This window comes from Microtus pennsylvanicus, chromosome 8 (genome assembly GCF_037038515.1).
Source record: "Microtus pennsylvanicus isolate mMicPen1 chromosome 8, mMicPen1.hap1, whole genome shotgun sequence".
Lineage (NCBI taxonomy): Eukaryota > Metazoa > Chordata > Mammalia > Rodentia > Cricetidae > Microtus > Microtus pennsylvanicus.
Genome location: NC_134586.1, coordinates 109,302,625 through 109,320,274, shown reverse-complemented (window position 1 = coordinate 109,320,274; position 17,650 = coordinate 109,302,625). Strand labels below are relative to the sequence as shown.

At 35.9% G+C, this 17,650-nt stretch overlaps 1 protein-coding gene across 44 annotated transcripts in view; it reads right to left on the bottom strand.

Moving 5' to 3' along the window:
• Nrxn1 (neurexin 1) overlaps positions 1 to 17,650 on the bottom strand; it is a 1,109,587-nt gene that overhangs the window by 621,931 nt on the left and 470,006 nt on the right. For all 44 annotated transcript variants that reach the window (XM_075984298.1, XM_075984300.1, XM_075984304.1 and 41 more), the window contains 2 exons: positions 12,412 to 12,850; positions 656 to 1,039 (listed from right to left, as the gene is read on the bottom strand). In XM_075984298.1, coding sequence (XP_075840413.1) covers positions 656 to 1,039; positions 12,412 to 12,850 — 823 coding nt within the window. The remainder of the gene's footprint in view (positions 1 to 655; positions 1,040 to 12,411; positions 12,851 to 17,650) is intronic.

Genomic DNA, 17,650 nt, shown 5'->3' with positions numbered 1-17,650 from the left:
CACGGCTTCAGAAGGGCCTGGCACTACTCAGGTGGAGCACTTCAGGGAGAAATGCTCTTTAAACCATGAGAGGACAAAGGAGCAACTCGCCAATATTTTTTTCACATTGACTTTTAGTTTCACTGTAGAACGTAAGTGACAATGAGCATAGTGACTAAGCCATTCATCTAAAGCCCTGAGTCGATAGAAGGACATGCTTGCAACCATTTTTTTTTCTGCTATCTCTTCTGTTATACGGGTTTCCACGCAAGCTGTTGGCATTACCCTCATTCTGTTTTCAATATCCATTCCTCTGCTTGTAAGGGGAGAGGAACAGAATAACAAAGAGCTTCATTTTTTTCTTTGCAAGGAAAGGGAGGTGCTCACAATCGACTAAGACTTAACGTTAGACATAAAAAACATGTCTGTGATCAGCTAAAGACAAACACGGCAGCGGTTATGAATTAGCCATCTCAAACACACCTGAAGAGCTATGGGTACCCACAGCTGGGCCCTCTGACAACCATTAAAGGCTCCCCAGTCACCTGTGTCAGGTCTGGGGGTTAGGACTGGGGGTTTCTTTACTCGGAGTTGTTATGTTTCGGTTGAGGCTTGATGTTGATATTTAGTAAATATTTCTTCTTGGGGACTAGTCGCTAGAATTTTGAAATCCTACCTCTCTCACAGGACCTGCCGAGATATCCTGTTCCAGAGCAATCACAGACATATCTGTTCCAGCCATCTCTGCACATGCCATTGTTTTTGCAAGGATTGCTAAGGCACGGTTTTGCTGTCTCCCTTGAGCAGGATGGCTTCACTCCAGCCGTACTCTGAATTTCCGCCATCTGCCGGATGTCTTTGCTCTGACCGTCAATGAACAGATCCCGGATGCAGCCCACGTAGCCATAGTTGAGCAGAGCAGTCCACACCTCGGTGGGGAAGACAAGGCCAGCCTTATTTTCTGGCAAGCCCCCCAGGTAGAGCTCATCATCTAGGTCCAGGATCTCACTCTCACCAGGAGCTGTGTACGGAGTGCGCAGTGTGTTGACAGAAATGGTACCTGTTACAAGGAAAAGAGAATATGAAGTTGTTTATGCATACAGTGTGGTCTGGGCTTCTGCTTTTTCCTCTTATATGGTAGAGTGTGAGCTGCTAAAAGCCAGACATTTCTATTTTAATCATTTGTTATTTTAAATTAAAATATAATTACCTTATGTCCTCCTTCTCTTTCTTTCCTCAGAATCCACTCACACACCTCTCCTTGCTGTCTTTCAAAAGCATGGCTTCTTTTTTTTGAAATCAAATTTCCTTATATAATATATGTAAATATATATGTGTATAAGAATGTATATAAATATACATGTATATACATATATGTATGTAACATATAGCCTATTTTTTATTTTAGTGTCTGGTACTTCTAAACATCAAATTATCCATGTGATTACATAACTTAGAAATAAAACAAATTACATTTAATGTGGTCCTATTTGGCTTACTGAAAACCAAAGTGTATACATAACTAATAATGGATGCCAACTTTAAACAGCTCAAATTTAAATAAATCATACAATAACGGAATGGACATTTTTCTACAGCGAAGTCTGACTCTATGTGGTTATTGTGATTACTTTCAAAGTTAGTATGGGGGCCATGAAGGGACACATGTTTAATCTCTCATTTAGGAGACAGAGGCAAGAGCATTTGTTTGAGTTTCAGGCCAACTTTGTCTTCAGAGTGAGTTTCCCACCATACGGATTAAAGAGTGAGACCTTACTACAAGCAAACAAGCAAACAAAAAAATAGTATGAATTTGTGAGCCAAGGGAAGACTTTTGTTTTTGTCTTTAACTGATTTGTTTGTTTGTATCTAATAATGACAGATTTCCAAATTGAAGTGAATCTTAACACCTAGTGCAGACATCTATTGATTCATTTCCCTGGTTTGGGCATCTTTATACATGTGTACAAACACTAGGCGCCTGTTCTGCATGTTTAATAAAACACACAGAGTCTACATTATAACAAACACCACAGGAATGTTCACCGGTACATTTTGGTGAGAGATTCAAGAAAAAATCATTTGCTTCTCTTTCTTGACAGAGGCTGCTTTTTTATTTTCTGGTTGCCCAGACCCTAAATCCCACATCATCTCTTTAAACCAAATCACTTGTCAAAATCAATAGTTTCCTTTTCCTCACTCCAATCTGGAAAAATGTATTGATCTGCAATTGTATAGCTTCTAAGCCTCAAGTATTAAATGAACATTTACTCACTCACATGGAAATATTTGAGAGATATAGAAGATGTGGAATCCATAAAAGTGGTTGAAAGGGTATTTCTGATAAAAACTTAAATATATACTGTCACATCATAAGAATTGCTAACAGTAATCTATCACTAGAAAGGTTTTTATCTTCATGATGCAAATGATATTCACTGAACACCACAATAACCCACTACCTAATTACCCCCACATTTGCATTTTGGGTATAAATTATAATAGATAGATTGAGTCAGAAAGACAGAGATAGAGACTGGGAAGCCAGAAAGTATCTAAATACTCATGCAGTCTCTGGGATATTCAAAGTTCAGGAAGAGAATGCAAGTATGATGGGTTTTCCCAAAGGACAAGCATGCTTCTAGCTAAGAACATTAGGCTACTAGTCCCTGCTTTGTGCCCGGAGTAATTTAAATCCTGGCAGCAGGTCCTATCTTGAGCTGAACTTCAAAATGGAATTTGTCTTTCTGAGGGAGAAGGGCATAGCAGCCACTGTCAGCGTGCCCAGGTGTCCAAGTCATTATGAAGGCATTTGTCTTTCTAGACTTTAACAGAAAGTAGTGGAAAACTCCCAGGGGAGAAACCCTCACAGACATTGCTATTTTTGGTCTTGTAAGGAAAGAGAAATGGTGGGGGATTTTGATGGAAGATGCTTAAAAGGGAAAAAAGACAAATCACTAATTTATATTTTTCTCATTCATGATAATATATAGAAGAAAACTTCCATTTAGAAGCAAATCACTGCTATGCAATATTACCTTGAAAATATAATAAAAGTGATTTTAGAAAAGGAAATGCACAATATTGAGGTGAGGAGACTCATATCTAATAGAATGATTGCTACATTCATTTAAAAAGAATTGTTTTTTAACCAGCATTGTCTAAAAGAGCTAAGGAGCGAATGCATAGATGGGTCCTAGCTACTGTAGCAGCTATAAACTAAAGAAAGAAATCTGAATACAAGACAAATGTGAAAAATAATAGGCTAGAGAAGTTATCACTTCATGAAGTCTTCCTAGAAATAGCATTTGATAACATAAATACACATAATTGAGAGGAACTGATTTGAAAAATACAACTTAGAAAACAAACAATATAACACTATGATGAGAATAAGGATATATTTTTCCAATGGCTGTTCCCCAAATTTCCATTTTATTTATAGAGAAAACTTAATTTAGCTCAGGAAGATTAACAGTAATTGGTAAAACTAAATTGCTTTTAATCACACTGTTACAATTCCCAAATAAAGAGAGTGCTTGGGCATCCCTGTAATACAGGTATTCACTGCTTAGGGCACAGTCATTCACTCTCTGTCTCTCCTATATGCTATCCAGAGAACTCACTGGGCCTGCAGCAGAAAAACAGACAGGCAGACAGACGTACACAGACACTAAGAAAGATGACGAGGATAAATACATATGTATTTATTTATGTGAACTATGTATGTAGCACATGTGTGTGTATCTGTCCCTTTGTATATGCGGAAGCAGAGTAGTACACTGATGTACTGACTCCTCTATCAAGTTTCACCTTATTCCTTTGCATCATAGTCTCTCATTGAGGTTGGAGCTTGCTGTTTGCAGTTAGATTGTAGTAAGCAAGCCCCAAAACTCTAAACTCTCTCTTTTGGACCTGCCACACTTCTGGGGTTACAGGAGTACAGGAGACTATATTTATCTTGTTATATTTGTGCTGGGTCCAAACTCAAGTCTTCATGTTTACACATCAAATGCTCTTGACTACTAAGCTCACTCTTTAGCCTCCCATGTCTGTACTCTTAGAGACAAAGTCTGTGCTAAATATTTCAGACAATCATAGATACATGGGTTTGGGGACATCCACTGGGACATGAGCAACCTACTGGTGACTACATCCCTCCTCTTCCTCCTAAGAGGCCAACAGCTACCAGTAGCTCCTCCTCCAAGGGTGGGCCTCAAAGGCCCCTCACCATAAAGTAGTGTTTTGCTGATAGTAGTACGTAAGTAAGGTTATAATTTTCATGTAACTCTTACATGGGTGTACATATGTTTGTAGGTGTGAACCTGCACGTATGCTTGTGTGCACACACACATACATACTGAAACAAAACATTCACAAAAATTTTAAATTCTATTACCTCTAGATACATGATGTTTTATGTATTATATTCAGGTGTTAAAACAAATGCTGGATCATCAAATGAGTTTCAGAACTAACAAATTGGGACCATAGTTCAGAAAACAATGATTGCAAGACTCATCAGTTATGTTTCCTCACATTCCATATTTTACTTCGAATACTAATTTTTGAGTTCCCAGGGAAATAGAGATAATGAAATATGAAAGAAAAAGAAAACCTATCTTTACTCTAATATAACCCAATGTAGTTAGAATGTTAATTTGGTCAGGTTCAAAGTTAAAATGATGCACAGATATATATACTGGATATTCACTGACTATTCTACATTCAAAAAGAAGTATGACCAAAATAATCAATATTTTCTATGTATGAACAATCTATATGGTTTCATGTCTTAGGAGAATGTCTTACAACATGATAAGGAAACAGAAAACATAGAAGTTGGGTTGGAAATAATGATATGTATATTTTGAAATATTTTGAAGAGTTAAAAATGCATCCCATTGGTGGGGCAAAAGCTTAACTAGATGTTTGCATTTGAATTTAAATATGTATGAAGGTCCCTGACTGGAGATACATGTGATTTCTGTTGTGATGTCTCTTATTGACTTTACTATGGATGTGAACCAAGTGGCATTTTTACTTAAGCAACAGAGTATTCACAGAATCCAAAGTAGTTAAAGCCATTGCAACAGCATATGTGAGCACAGGAAATTTTAAAAATAAAGGTTTCCAAGTTATGTACATTCCATGATACCTTTCTACTCTAATCGTCCTTGAAGTTTCTAGTAGATCAAATCAATACTTTACAGAAATACTATCATATTTCAGTAGTCAATTTTTTTGGAAGGGAGCCAAGGATGAGAATTTATTTTGACAAGTGCTTCATGATTCAATATGTAAGAATCCAAAGCACTCAGCTCTTAGAGAAACTACAACTGCAGCACAATACTTGGACATGTGCATATTCTACGATTTTAATGTGCAGACCACCTTCATAACATTAGCATTTAGTCCTGACGTTTTAATAGCAGAGGAAAAAGATTAGAAGTCAGCTAGTAAATAAGGTAATATTTGCATAAGAATGTTCCAAAGCTGAAGAGAAAATTTTATTTTTCATATAATATGTGTATAAATAAAACAATTTGTTGAAAGCAGCACTTTGTTATAAAAACAGACATCACCTTTGTAATCTGGCATGCTATTCATATTTTTCTACTCGCCTTTTCTTTCATTCATTTTTTTCTTGCTATTATATTTCCATAATTAGGTTATATAGTGAATAGAAACAGGGAGTAAAGGTGAGATTTCACATAAGCTAATGTGGGCTTAAGTTTTAAATTACTACAGAATTTTAAATTGCAAGAATCAAGGGTGAGTAAACAACACACCATGGTATAAAATGCTTTTGTCTGGTGGAAGGAAACTGAGATTCAAGGTCTAGCTTGTTAGATAACTTGCTGGCAAAATTAAACAAATAGTATGATTCATAGGCCTCACTGTAGGTTTCATGCAACTTAAGGGATTTGACAAGGTGAGCATGAATAGAATTACTGAATCTCATAATTTCAAGTTAACTGTCAATTTTATCTTTGTATAATCAGTGCACAAAAGTGTTGGATTCCACAAAATTATAAATTTGCCAAATTTCTACTCTAGTTAATAAACTCAAACTTAATGAAAATGTACAATAAAACCAGAGGAACAGATATGTTAATAATATACTATGATGCAAAACACAAAAAGAACTATTCCCCTAAAACTGTAAGAACAAATAAGTGGCAACCGCCCCCCACAAAACACTGTCTACATTCCTTTGGGGGAAGGAGGATCGGGGTGGCCAGGACAATTCTATGTTTGTTTGTGATTTACTGTACCTTTTTATTTTTCTAAAGTCTCATATAGGATTTAGATAAAGAACTGAAATAGTGTTAAAAAATAAAAATATATCAGTTGCCCTCCTATACACTAAGGATAAGGATGCAGAGAAGGAAATCAGAGAAACATCACCTTTACTTTTAAAATTTACATTGATTTATCCATATACTGAAAAACTAATAAGGAATAAGACACATGCATAAAAAAAATCAGGACAAAATCTTGAAAGCCCAATGCCTAGTACTGGGGAGAGTAGGAGAAAAGCCACCCCCAAGCGGGGCAGATGAGAAATACCGGTAGGAAAAGCTAAACTGCCCTTACCTTTCATAACAGAAAGCAGCTAAAGTAGCCATGGCAGCTCTGCGTCTTAGGAGATTGGTTGTTTCATGACAACAACCTCAGTAACTCTCACTGTGGATGCAGAAAAAAAACTTGCGCAGCTGCCATAAAGCAATGTTTCAGTTGCTGTGAAATGTTACTTGACTGGAGTTGACAGCTTTCTGTCCCTGGGCATGCTCATTTTCAGCAACTTCATATTTGAATAAGGTTGGCAAGAATGTGTCTTTTAATTTGTCTACAAGCAGACTGATAAGATACAGCATGTTTTATTATATGTTGTGCGCAATCGTGAAAAACAATCAATTTAACTGCATATCTATCATGAGCTGCCACACACTTCCTTTGCCAACTCGTTCCATCTCAATAGTACCCTAAAAGGAGCTGAATCAGGACAGTTTGTTAGGTAAGGTAATGTATATTCATACTGGTCAAGGGTGGCTCGACACCTTCATCTCAGGTAAGATGTGCAGCCTCTGCCTTTGCAGTGAGACCATTCACTTAAGTGCCTGGAGTAGTCAGACTGCTACTACCGATGTTTGTTCATCTCAAGATCTAAACACAGAACTCATCTAATGGTTGTTCAAGCAGAACCATCTAAGTGTGGCAGTTCAAGAATGGTATACACAGAAATCAGGGCTGGTAATAGATAACTAGCAAGTGCTATTCACACTGAACAGTGATTTCTACAAACCCCTAATTATGTTCTCTGGAGAGAGCCTGTGCCTTTCCCTCTATAATTTCTAGTTCTTAAACTAGAATTCTGACTTCAATTCAAATCTCAATGGCTTCTTAGCTGTTAAATGTAGGCTTAGCCATGAATAACCACGGATACAATCTGCTGTGCCCTGTTGTACACAAGCAGAACTTGACAAGAATAATGAGTTTTCTCTTTGATCTCAATACGTAATGATAGCTTGCAAAAAGAGAAGAAAAAAATGACTGGCAGCTTGCTATGAAAATTCTTGAGAGGGTATCCTTGACTGAGCCAAAGGGTTTAACACAAATTTAAACCATGTTTTTGCCCTATGAAAACAGTCATTAACCTCATCCTAATTGTAGAACAATTCACACTTCAGCTAAATACCTGGGCGGCTGTTTGGTGTCACATTTGGGATCAGCTGAGAGAGAACAGGGAAGACTGCAAAGGAAGGAGGGCTGAGAAAGATGTATTACAATGATGTCCTGCAGAGTCTGCTGGAATGGGAACCTTCAGAGTATCCTCAACTTAACAACAAAGAGCTCTAATCCTAGCAGCTCAGATGTGCACAGAGGATAACTGCTTTTCTAACTGTCCACTCAACTCCACCTGACTAAGCCTACACTTTGCATGGCTCCTCCTTTGACAGCTACATTCAGCGCTTATTATGGTCATGTGCAGATAACTCGGCCACTTCATCTCTGAAGTCACTAATTACAAGCTCTGAAATCAACAGAAGGAAGCTACATTGTCTTTAGAAGCTGATGTGATCAAGTTGGATAAAAATGGAGAACTAGAGTGTTTAGTTTTTCCCTGCATTTTAGAATGGAAGATACATCATAGGTGGGTAAAAACTAAGAATCCAGTTTTTCTCTTAGTCATCAGTTTTTGCACCATTGGATGAGTTCTCTGTCTAGGTCAGATGTAAACTTGCCCTCTACCTGTCAATGTCTCTCCCATGTTTCTGCCTACTACCTTGCTTAACGTATTAGGATCATTTCTAGTTAATTATATTAGTATCTCATAATATCACTGTAATCATAAGCCAGTATCCAAAATAAAATTCCATAAAAAATCAAATTCATGTAGATTTTCTCATTCTCTAATGGCTCAGATACCCCTTTTTGTGAACACAGGACCCAGGGATGGACAACCAGGAAGAAGGGCAACCTGGGTGATTACCTGCCTTGTCACTGAGTGCTGTCTTACCCAGTTTTTGGGGAGATGACAGCTTCCACCTTGGTTAATTTCCTTCTATCTACATGCTTGCTTAACAATATAGGGATCTTGTAAACAAGCAGAACTCAAAGTCCTGTTCTCATCAAAGCTTGTTCCCACACCAGGCTCATAAAGTTATCTAACAATGATTGACATTTCTGTTTGAATTATTTCCAATGTCTGGGCTCAGAAGTTCTTGTTATTGTCATAAAAAGGCCTATTTTTCTGTATTGTATAAATGGCTTTCAAGATGGCAATTAAATGAGATTATAAATTTAAAGAAGTTCCATTTACAAGGAAGTTTGCTACTAGTCTTCGATTGTAAAAATGGTATCTTCAGAGGAGTATTTTTGACAGTGTGGTACTTTGTGTTTGTGGTGTGTCTGTCTGTCTGTCTGAGTGTGTGTGTGTGCGTGTGTAGAAAGAAAGAGAAAGCGTGCACACACAGAGAGAATATGAATAAAGGTGGATCTGAAGGTATCTGTCTGTATTTTCAGCTGTATTTCATGCCCCCACAGGAACTGTGATTAAAGAATTAATTCAAATATACTTTCTCCTAGATGATTTTCTCTTATAAACTGTTTTGGAAATATCCAACTTTCGGTTATTTTCACTACTATGAATTTAGTTTTAACTCTGATAAAGAAAATGAGTAGTTGCATTGGTATCAGGTAGTTCTATAGTGTTTGTACTTAGTTAGTATCTAAGTCAATGACATCAGTTACTAAAAGAATAACTCAGGCAGGGCAGTGGGAGTCCACACTTTTCATCTCAGCACTTGGGAGATAGAGTCAGATAGATCTCTGTGAGTTTGAGGCTTGCTAGGTCTACAAAGCAAGTTCCAGGACAGCCAGGGCTGTTACACAAAGTAACCCTGTCTCGAAATATTTTTTGTTTTTAAGAAAGAAATAAAAAAAAGAGCTACTCAGAGGCTTGGGTCCTTCTATTTTAACAACCCAAATAATAGGGCTTTCTAAATGCTTTTTGGGCATTGAACTAGGGGTTGCCTAGGGAATTCAATGAACCTTCCTTTATCACTGTAAGAAGGCAGCCCACATTGTCCTGTTAAAATAGCCAAACTATATTCTTTGTGATATAGAAAATCATTTTTGTAGAACCTTTGAATATAATTAATACAAAATGTGTAAAATTAACTCTCAGATTCTGTGTTTCTTACTTTGAACTCAGCTACAAATGCTTGCATTTCAACAGCAAAATTCAGAATTTTCTTTGGATAAAATGAAACTGTATATACATTCATTCAAATTTTAATAGGCAAGTCTAGGCCAGATCAATGCAGTGGGCAAATATAGAGCTTAATTAAACTACTATAGATGTAAAATATTAACAGCTGCAGCTATTAAAATGACATTAACTTCCCCTGAGTGGGGCTCACATGATATGAGCTACATTCTTTAATTTGTTGAAGGGCAAAAGTTGGCTTTGGGTTTTACATTGCTTGTTCCAAATCACTTATTTGAGATTTTAATCACATAAAAGTAATTTTCCATCAAATACCAACAAGTACATTAACTTCAATATTTCCAGTGAATTCCAACAAAAAAATCTCATGCTTTAATTGTTCTTTTAGTTTGCAAATAAAACTTAGAAAATGGTTCTATTCATTCAATTCAAACCTGAGCTGTGTAAATTAGTATAAATGTTATCTGTCTTCGGTATTCTTTAATGAAGATTTAAAATAACCTTTAAGCAATGATGATAAAATAAACAAGTCAAACACAAATTAATAGATGTTCTCTGCCTTGAGAATACTGGAATTCATTTAATAATTGGTAAGATTGTAATGGACTCCATTGAAAAGTTTATCAGGTTGCTATTTCTTTAGGTTTATTCTTCTATGTGTACATAAACACACACACACACATCCATATATCTGAGAAAAAAGACTACAAAGAGCTATCGTCAAAGGTAAGTCTGCTATTAATGAATACTAGATGATTTTGGGGTTCTCGCATTCCTTTGCATTAACTAATAACTTCATATTCATCATGCACTATTTTCATATTATTAGAATCTCATTTCTAGATAAACAAAGTATAACATCTGAAATTTGTTGCTTTTTATAGTTTTCTGAACGTCCAAGGTGTAACAAGATAATCTGATTTGTTTTATTTTATTCTGTTATAAAATACGAGCCAAATCTCTGCCATTTTCAAAGTTATTTTCAAAATTTCATTCTAGATATACATGAAATTCTGATACCATCTACAATATAGTATTTCAAAGCACTGGATCATGCCTTGTTCCCACATTCATTTTAATTATTTTATTTGAAAGTTCTTAAGGATCAAATTCAATACTAGCTCTTCCAGAGCATCTGGGGCAGGGCAGATGTTGTTAAGGTTTGTTGTCAACCAATCAGTAAACATTTCATAGCTTACGTAAGAATAACAGAGATGAACTCAATCCTAGCATTTTTAGGATAATGATATCCAGGAAGCAAACTTTCTCAAAAGAAAAAAAATCATAAATAGGTTTTTTGAGTTAAGGAGGAATCAGAGCCCTGGGTTATAAATGTCCACCTATTCTGTATCTGAATATTCTTTTTACAACTCCTCATTTTATTGCATAAAAGGGATCTTTCTGGTTGATTTTTTTTTCTTTCTCCAAGGTTCACACTAGCAAAACTCTTAAGGCAATTTTTAAAGTGAAGTAAAATATTATTGCTTGTGAGAAAATTTTCCTGCTACCCTCATAAAGGAATAAAGGGCAGAAAATGAAGCCAGGGGTTACTCCCACTATTGTTTAGTCGTCTTAAAGAAAACCAGGTTGAGCGGTAACGTTGAATGCCACTGCATTAACTGAAGTGTTTTTTGCAGTAAATTTCTCCACAATCCTGATGAATTTGCAAGCATTTTTACTTTTCTATGTTTTATAATTGCATTTTCAGAAACCTTCAAACATCCAATGACATAAAATCATAGCTGAGACTTTAAGACTTCTAAATTTTGTGTCTACAAATTCAAGATAAAATTTCTTGCATAGATGTGGCACTTAATAACCAAGTAAAGTTTATGTAGGATAACCATACTACAATCCAATCCCCCAGAGAGGCTAAGTAATAAGTAGGGCCCAAAAGGGCTAATGCAGTGATTTTCCTGGGAAGGGGAAATGGGAAAGATCTCCTGGGTAGTCTGGGGGTGTAAGAATGGGAACATAAGAGCTGAAGGGTAGAAGGAGGGGAGAGTAATGAAAAAGATGTCTTGATATGGAGGGCATTTCATGTTCAGGTAGAAAGCTGGTTCAAAGGAAACTCCATGAATCTACAAGGATGACCTCAGCTAAGACTCCTAGTATTAGTGGATACATGGCCTGAACTGGCTGTCTCCTGTGATCAGATTGGTTCTCTATATATGTGTGACAGTTGTGTAGCTTGGTCTATTTACGAGACTCCTAGCAGTGGGAGCAAGGCCTTATCTAGGTTTGGGAATCTATTCCTCATACTGGGTTGCCTTGCCTGGCCTTAACACAAGGAGAGGTGCTTAGTCTACCTCATCTTGATGTGCCATTTTTTTTTTTTTACACCCATGGAAAACCTGCCCCTTTCAGAACAGAAACAGAGAATGAGTGGACTGAGCAGAAGGTATGGGAGGGAATCAAAGGAAAGGAGGAAGGGGAAACTGTAGTTAGAATGTCAAATAAATGAATTAATTGAATAAAAATGAAATGTTTGCTTAAGACACTGAAGGCATTTAATCATTTGGGTTTTGATACTGAAGAATTATGATTAAATAATCTGATTTTTTACAAGAGGTAAAGCAGAAACAGTAACTGCAATATAATTTAATGCAGCAAAACTTTAATAGGACTGGTTGCAATTATTCAGAATGGCAGGGATAGGAGAGAATTTGCAATAGCAGTGTAAAATGTTAAATTACCTGACCGTCCGTCCCGCTGGAAATCCACGTGATACCATTCTCCATCATTCACTTTCTTCTGTAGGGCTTTTATTTTTATAGTACCCGACCCCATGTCTAAGAGGAGGTACAGGTGACCATCCAGCATCTCAATAGCAAAAAAATCAACCTTAATCATCTGTGGGTGCTTGGCATCCTTCTGATGTCTTGGCTTGCCATGGCTAAACAAGATGAGGCCATTTGGTTCTGTGGTACGGAAATCAAATGATATTGAGCCTGTTTTCTTTGCATTCCATTTAGGCAAAGAAATGAAAGACTCTGGGGTTTCAAAAGTTATTGGATCTAATGTCGCCACATTTTCACACTTAAATGCCACCACTCCATGGATCTTCATCTTAGGATCTCCCTGCTTGGCAAGTCGAGATAACTCCAGCCTTACATCATTATTTTTATATACAACCTGTGGGTAGAGAACAGCAGTGAGAATCCAGATTTCATATTTTAATGTATACAACTTGTCTGCAGTTCATGGAATTTTCAAATAGATCATAAAACATAAAATATTAATTAATTCTGTTGTATAATATTTTTCAAACAAATAAATTTCAGCTATCAATTCACCGAACACAGAAACAGCAAATAAAATTTTGATTTTTTTAAAACAAAGTATAAACATATGTAGCTATAGATATTGATATGGACATATCAATTATCTCTCTTTCCTTTGCAAAATAATTATGAAAATTTGCTCTGCTGAAATTCCTCAAAATCCCCAATAGAACTGCAACACCAAAGTCTTGTCTTGCATTGCGCTGAGCTAATAGCTGAGTGCTAATTAGGGACATAAAGCTAATATATGTAAAGCAGCCTTCACTAGTCTATTCAGTCTGTGGTGCTGCTGTTTTACTTTACTTTTGAATTATGCAAATGTCAGATAAATGTTGTCCTCTACTCTTGTTTGCCAAGGCACTTCTTCTAAAGGGGCAAGGTGATTCTGGTCGCCTGAAAATAATCACAGGACTTTTTGGACATCAAATAACACACTGGGTAAACTCATTGGCAGGATATTAATATCATCTATCTGCTATTACCTTGTATTTGCAAAATCCATAAGTATCTTGAAATAAGGATAATGGATCATATATTTTCTCTACAAAATGCACATGATAGATAATCACTTTTATACAACATATAGCTTATACTGACTTAAGGGTGAATTAGTTATTTGTATTCAGATAAGTATAAAACCGTTTAAGGGACCAAAATTTCATTAAAACTAATACTGTCATGTTCTAAATTAATTTACTCAAAAATAATGTTGTCAAACAAACCAACACAGTAGGCATTTCTTTCAAAGGCATAGCCTATTTAAGCAAGAGAAAAAATGAGGTTTTTATGTGGTAACAGTGTAAATCACTTTACTTGTCAGTAATTAAGAGTTCAAGGTCCAGACTGTGCTTCCAGAGTTCAGATTCAGATGTGGGCACTACAAAGAGTCTGATCTCAATCGGACCTAGTTCCCTCCCTTTGCACATTTCTGTCCCACGAGGTGACACACAATGGGATGGTTGTAATGATTCAATAAGAAAATGCATATAAGTGAAAAGCAACTCTATAAAGACAAAGCACTGTCAACTGTATCATGACTTAGATAATTGTAATTATATCAACCTACGTGAGACTAGATAGCTGTCTCTTTATCACAGCTGAAAATTTACCTCTGTAGCTTTCTGTTAGTTATAAAAATAAGTTAGGAAATGAAGCACATGCATATAATTGGTTTTTATATTTGATTTTCATCAAACAAGTAAGTGACATCTTCTCAGTGTCGAGCCTGTGGCTTCAGTTTTCTTTTTATCCTCAGAAAGGATTACTATGAAGAGCAGGATATCCTTTATTCCTTAAATAAATATGTACAATGGCTTAGCAAGCATCTACTGACAACAAAAGAAGAGAAAATGAATATAAGCAATCTCAAAGAGGAATTACACTAATTCTTACGAATACTGTCTTGAAAAGAGAAAGGACTATTACACCTTGGGGAAGTTGACTTAGGATTGTCTTTCTTTGGAAATCTTTAGCACTGGAGAGAATGCTTTTCACAAGTGATTTCTGAAGCATTCATCATGACTTTTGTGCTGTTCAGCCTGATAATTTTTCATAATTCATTTGGTTTATATATTAGTATTTGAAGATAATTTGGATATTCATTAGGACTGAGTCATTTTTCAATCTGCATGGTCTAGATGCCTCCACTCATCAATACTAGCATATTAACTAAACACTCAAGCCCCTTTCATAGGCATAGGTATTTCTGAAATGAAGACGCTGGGCTATGTATAGTTGCCATATCTCATAAACAAGGCATCATCAAATCAAGAGTTGGAGGGTGTAGAAATTAATGAAAGTATTAGCAAGGATTTTAGTAGCAGTCTTATAATTTTATGTATCTTAGCAATAAGGTCATTCAGGAAGATACTAGGAGAAAAAAGAACAAATCCCCTTAAATATACTGTTCAGAGTTAGTCATACAATCTAACCCCCACAGAGATGCAAAATGAATTTCCTCCTTGGTCTAGATCCACATCTTTGTATAAGTATGACCCTTGCTTTCTGCTGCCTAGTACTAATCCAGAGCCTGGCCTTGCTTGGGCAATCAATAAATATTTACTAAAAAGCTGAATCAAATTCTTCCTTTACTATATCAAACTGAATTTGATATAAAGACAAAAGACTTTACTAAAAAGCATATTAAGTTTAGACATGTAAATAGAATGTGAAAAAATTAAGGACCACCCTCAGAAATAAAGTACCATATTTTTAAATGTATTTTTCTAGGGCAATGGTAACCACTGTGAACGTCCAGTTTGTGCACAATGTCAATACAATGGAAAAGCTCATGCTCAGGTTCATTTTGTAGAGTGTGAATTACTTCTGGGGTGAATGATGCCCATGTACAAACTAGAGAGATGAAATTTATTTTCCTGGCAGACCCATGCTGTTCATTTTTCCTTCTAGTTTTGCATTTACCAAAGAACTACTCTAAAAAACAGAAAAGCAATTTGAGGTGGATACGCTCTTTGCTCCCAGCTTACTATGTTTCTCTCATGGGACCCACATTCCATAATTATCTGATTTTTTTCAATGTTAGACTTTCTCTTACAATGTCTAGTTCAATAGGACTAATGAGTGACTGAAAGTTTCCCAATCTTCTTGGAATTCAAGTGCAAGCTAATTTTTCTTTTCTGAAAGGATTACTTTACAATTTCTTGTGTAGAAATTTGAGTTCCACTTCATATATATGTGGGGGGTTGGGGGGGTATATATGCTGTCAATTTGACCATTGATGATACTAGTGAATATTCATTTAGATCTAATTTTATAATTAAGGATTTGGAAGAATATTTATATATTTTTAAAGGAATTCAAAATGTTGAATTTCACCTCCCTGCTCCTAACTAGCAATGGGAGACAGACAAGATACAACTTTCAGAATTTGTTTGCTTTATGTTTTTTCTGTTTGTTTTGTATTTAATCTGCTATGTAATTTTAACACACTGTTATTATGTCTTTCCCTCCTCTTTTATATGTTAAGGACTTCAAAAATGTCTCTTTAAGCTTAGTATACAAGAATAAAAAACAATTTATAGGTGTAGTCTAACATTTGAAGTAAATAGTAGTGAATATCATACCTGATCTTGACAATAGTCTTGAAAGCAAGTTCCATAATGCAGGGGAAGCAGCTTCAATTATAGAATGCATAACTGACAATCCATAAACAAACTTATTTTAATTTTAATACTACTATCTATATTTAATGGTCTCTCTGTATCTCATATTCCCAATTTCTAAACTTAAGAGGTCAAAAGAAATGGCATGTCATATGCGTGAATTCTTATACAGGTTCCCTCTTAGTGTACATGATTTGGGCAAGAAACAAAAGACCCGATATTTCATCTGTTCTTCTGATGTTCTTCAGTTGTTGGCCAGATGCTGGGATATTTTTCCCTATTTTGAGACAAATAGAAACACTCATCTACTAAAAAGAGAAATTTAGACCACCTTAATGTATGCAGAGGTGCCTTGAGGGGTATGTTAAAGATTTCTGCAGAGGCAGCTGATAGATACTGCTCTTTCCAGGGAGTGGGGAGATGTGAAATAATTAGGGAAATATTTACCACTCAAATGAAGACTTTTTAAAATAAAGATATTCATCAGTTAGGAGATTTCAGTGAGGTTCTTGAATTAACTAACATGCACTAATGAAGGCCTCGAAGAATGAACTCTGACAGTGTATAGGATGATAAAAATCCCCACACAGAAGTTTAGGCATTGTGATGGACGGAGTCTATCCAGAGGATCCAAATGGCTCCTTTAAAACCATCTTGATGGCCAGGCAGTGGTGTCGCAAGCAGAGGCAGAGGAAGGTAGATCTCTGTGAGTTCAAGACCACCCTGGTCTATAAGAACTAGTTCCAGGACAGGTACCAAAAAAGCTACAAAAAAACTTGTCTCGGAAAAACAAAAAGCAAACAAACAAACGTTCTGGTGGTGCCTTCCATACTTGCATACTTGAGAATGGTTATACATGGAGATGTTTGTTTTTAATTTTGTTCTTTCTGGGGTCTCACCATGTGCCCTTTCAGCATGACAGTGAAGGGCTCTGAAACATGACCAGAATGTATTCCACAGAAAGGAGAAGAGCCACTCCAAAACAGCAGGAGTTGTATTTGGTTGGCATAGTTCAAGGAACAGCTCAAGAAAGGAAGTAAAATGTATTAAAATTCTTATATCCAATATTATTAATAAGCACTGTTAGGCACATACTAAGGTAAAATGCTTAAGAAAATGTAATTTTACTCACTCCCATGTATATATACTCAGTACAGTGTAATATGGCCCACTAAGTTTCCTTTAAATACTTGCTCATGATATATACTAGGAGTTTTCACATGCTACATATACTAAAATATAAAATTCTCATACTGCTAGATATAAATTTGTGTAAACTAAATTTGTCAAAGTTGATATCACTGATATTTGTAAAATATCAATATAAATTTTAGTATGTGATACATCTCTCAAAAATAGGTGAGTATCCAGGTATATACTTTTAATACCAGTATTTTGGAGGAAGAGGCAGTTGGATTTCTAGGTGTTTGAGGGTATCCTGGTTTACACAGTGAGTTTCTGTCTCAAAAAAATGGTAAGTATATAATACAGATCAGTAAATGTTATTAATACAACCAAATATACATAAA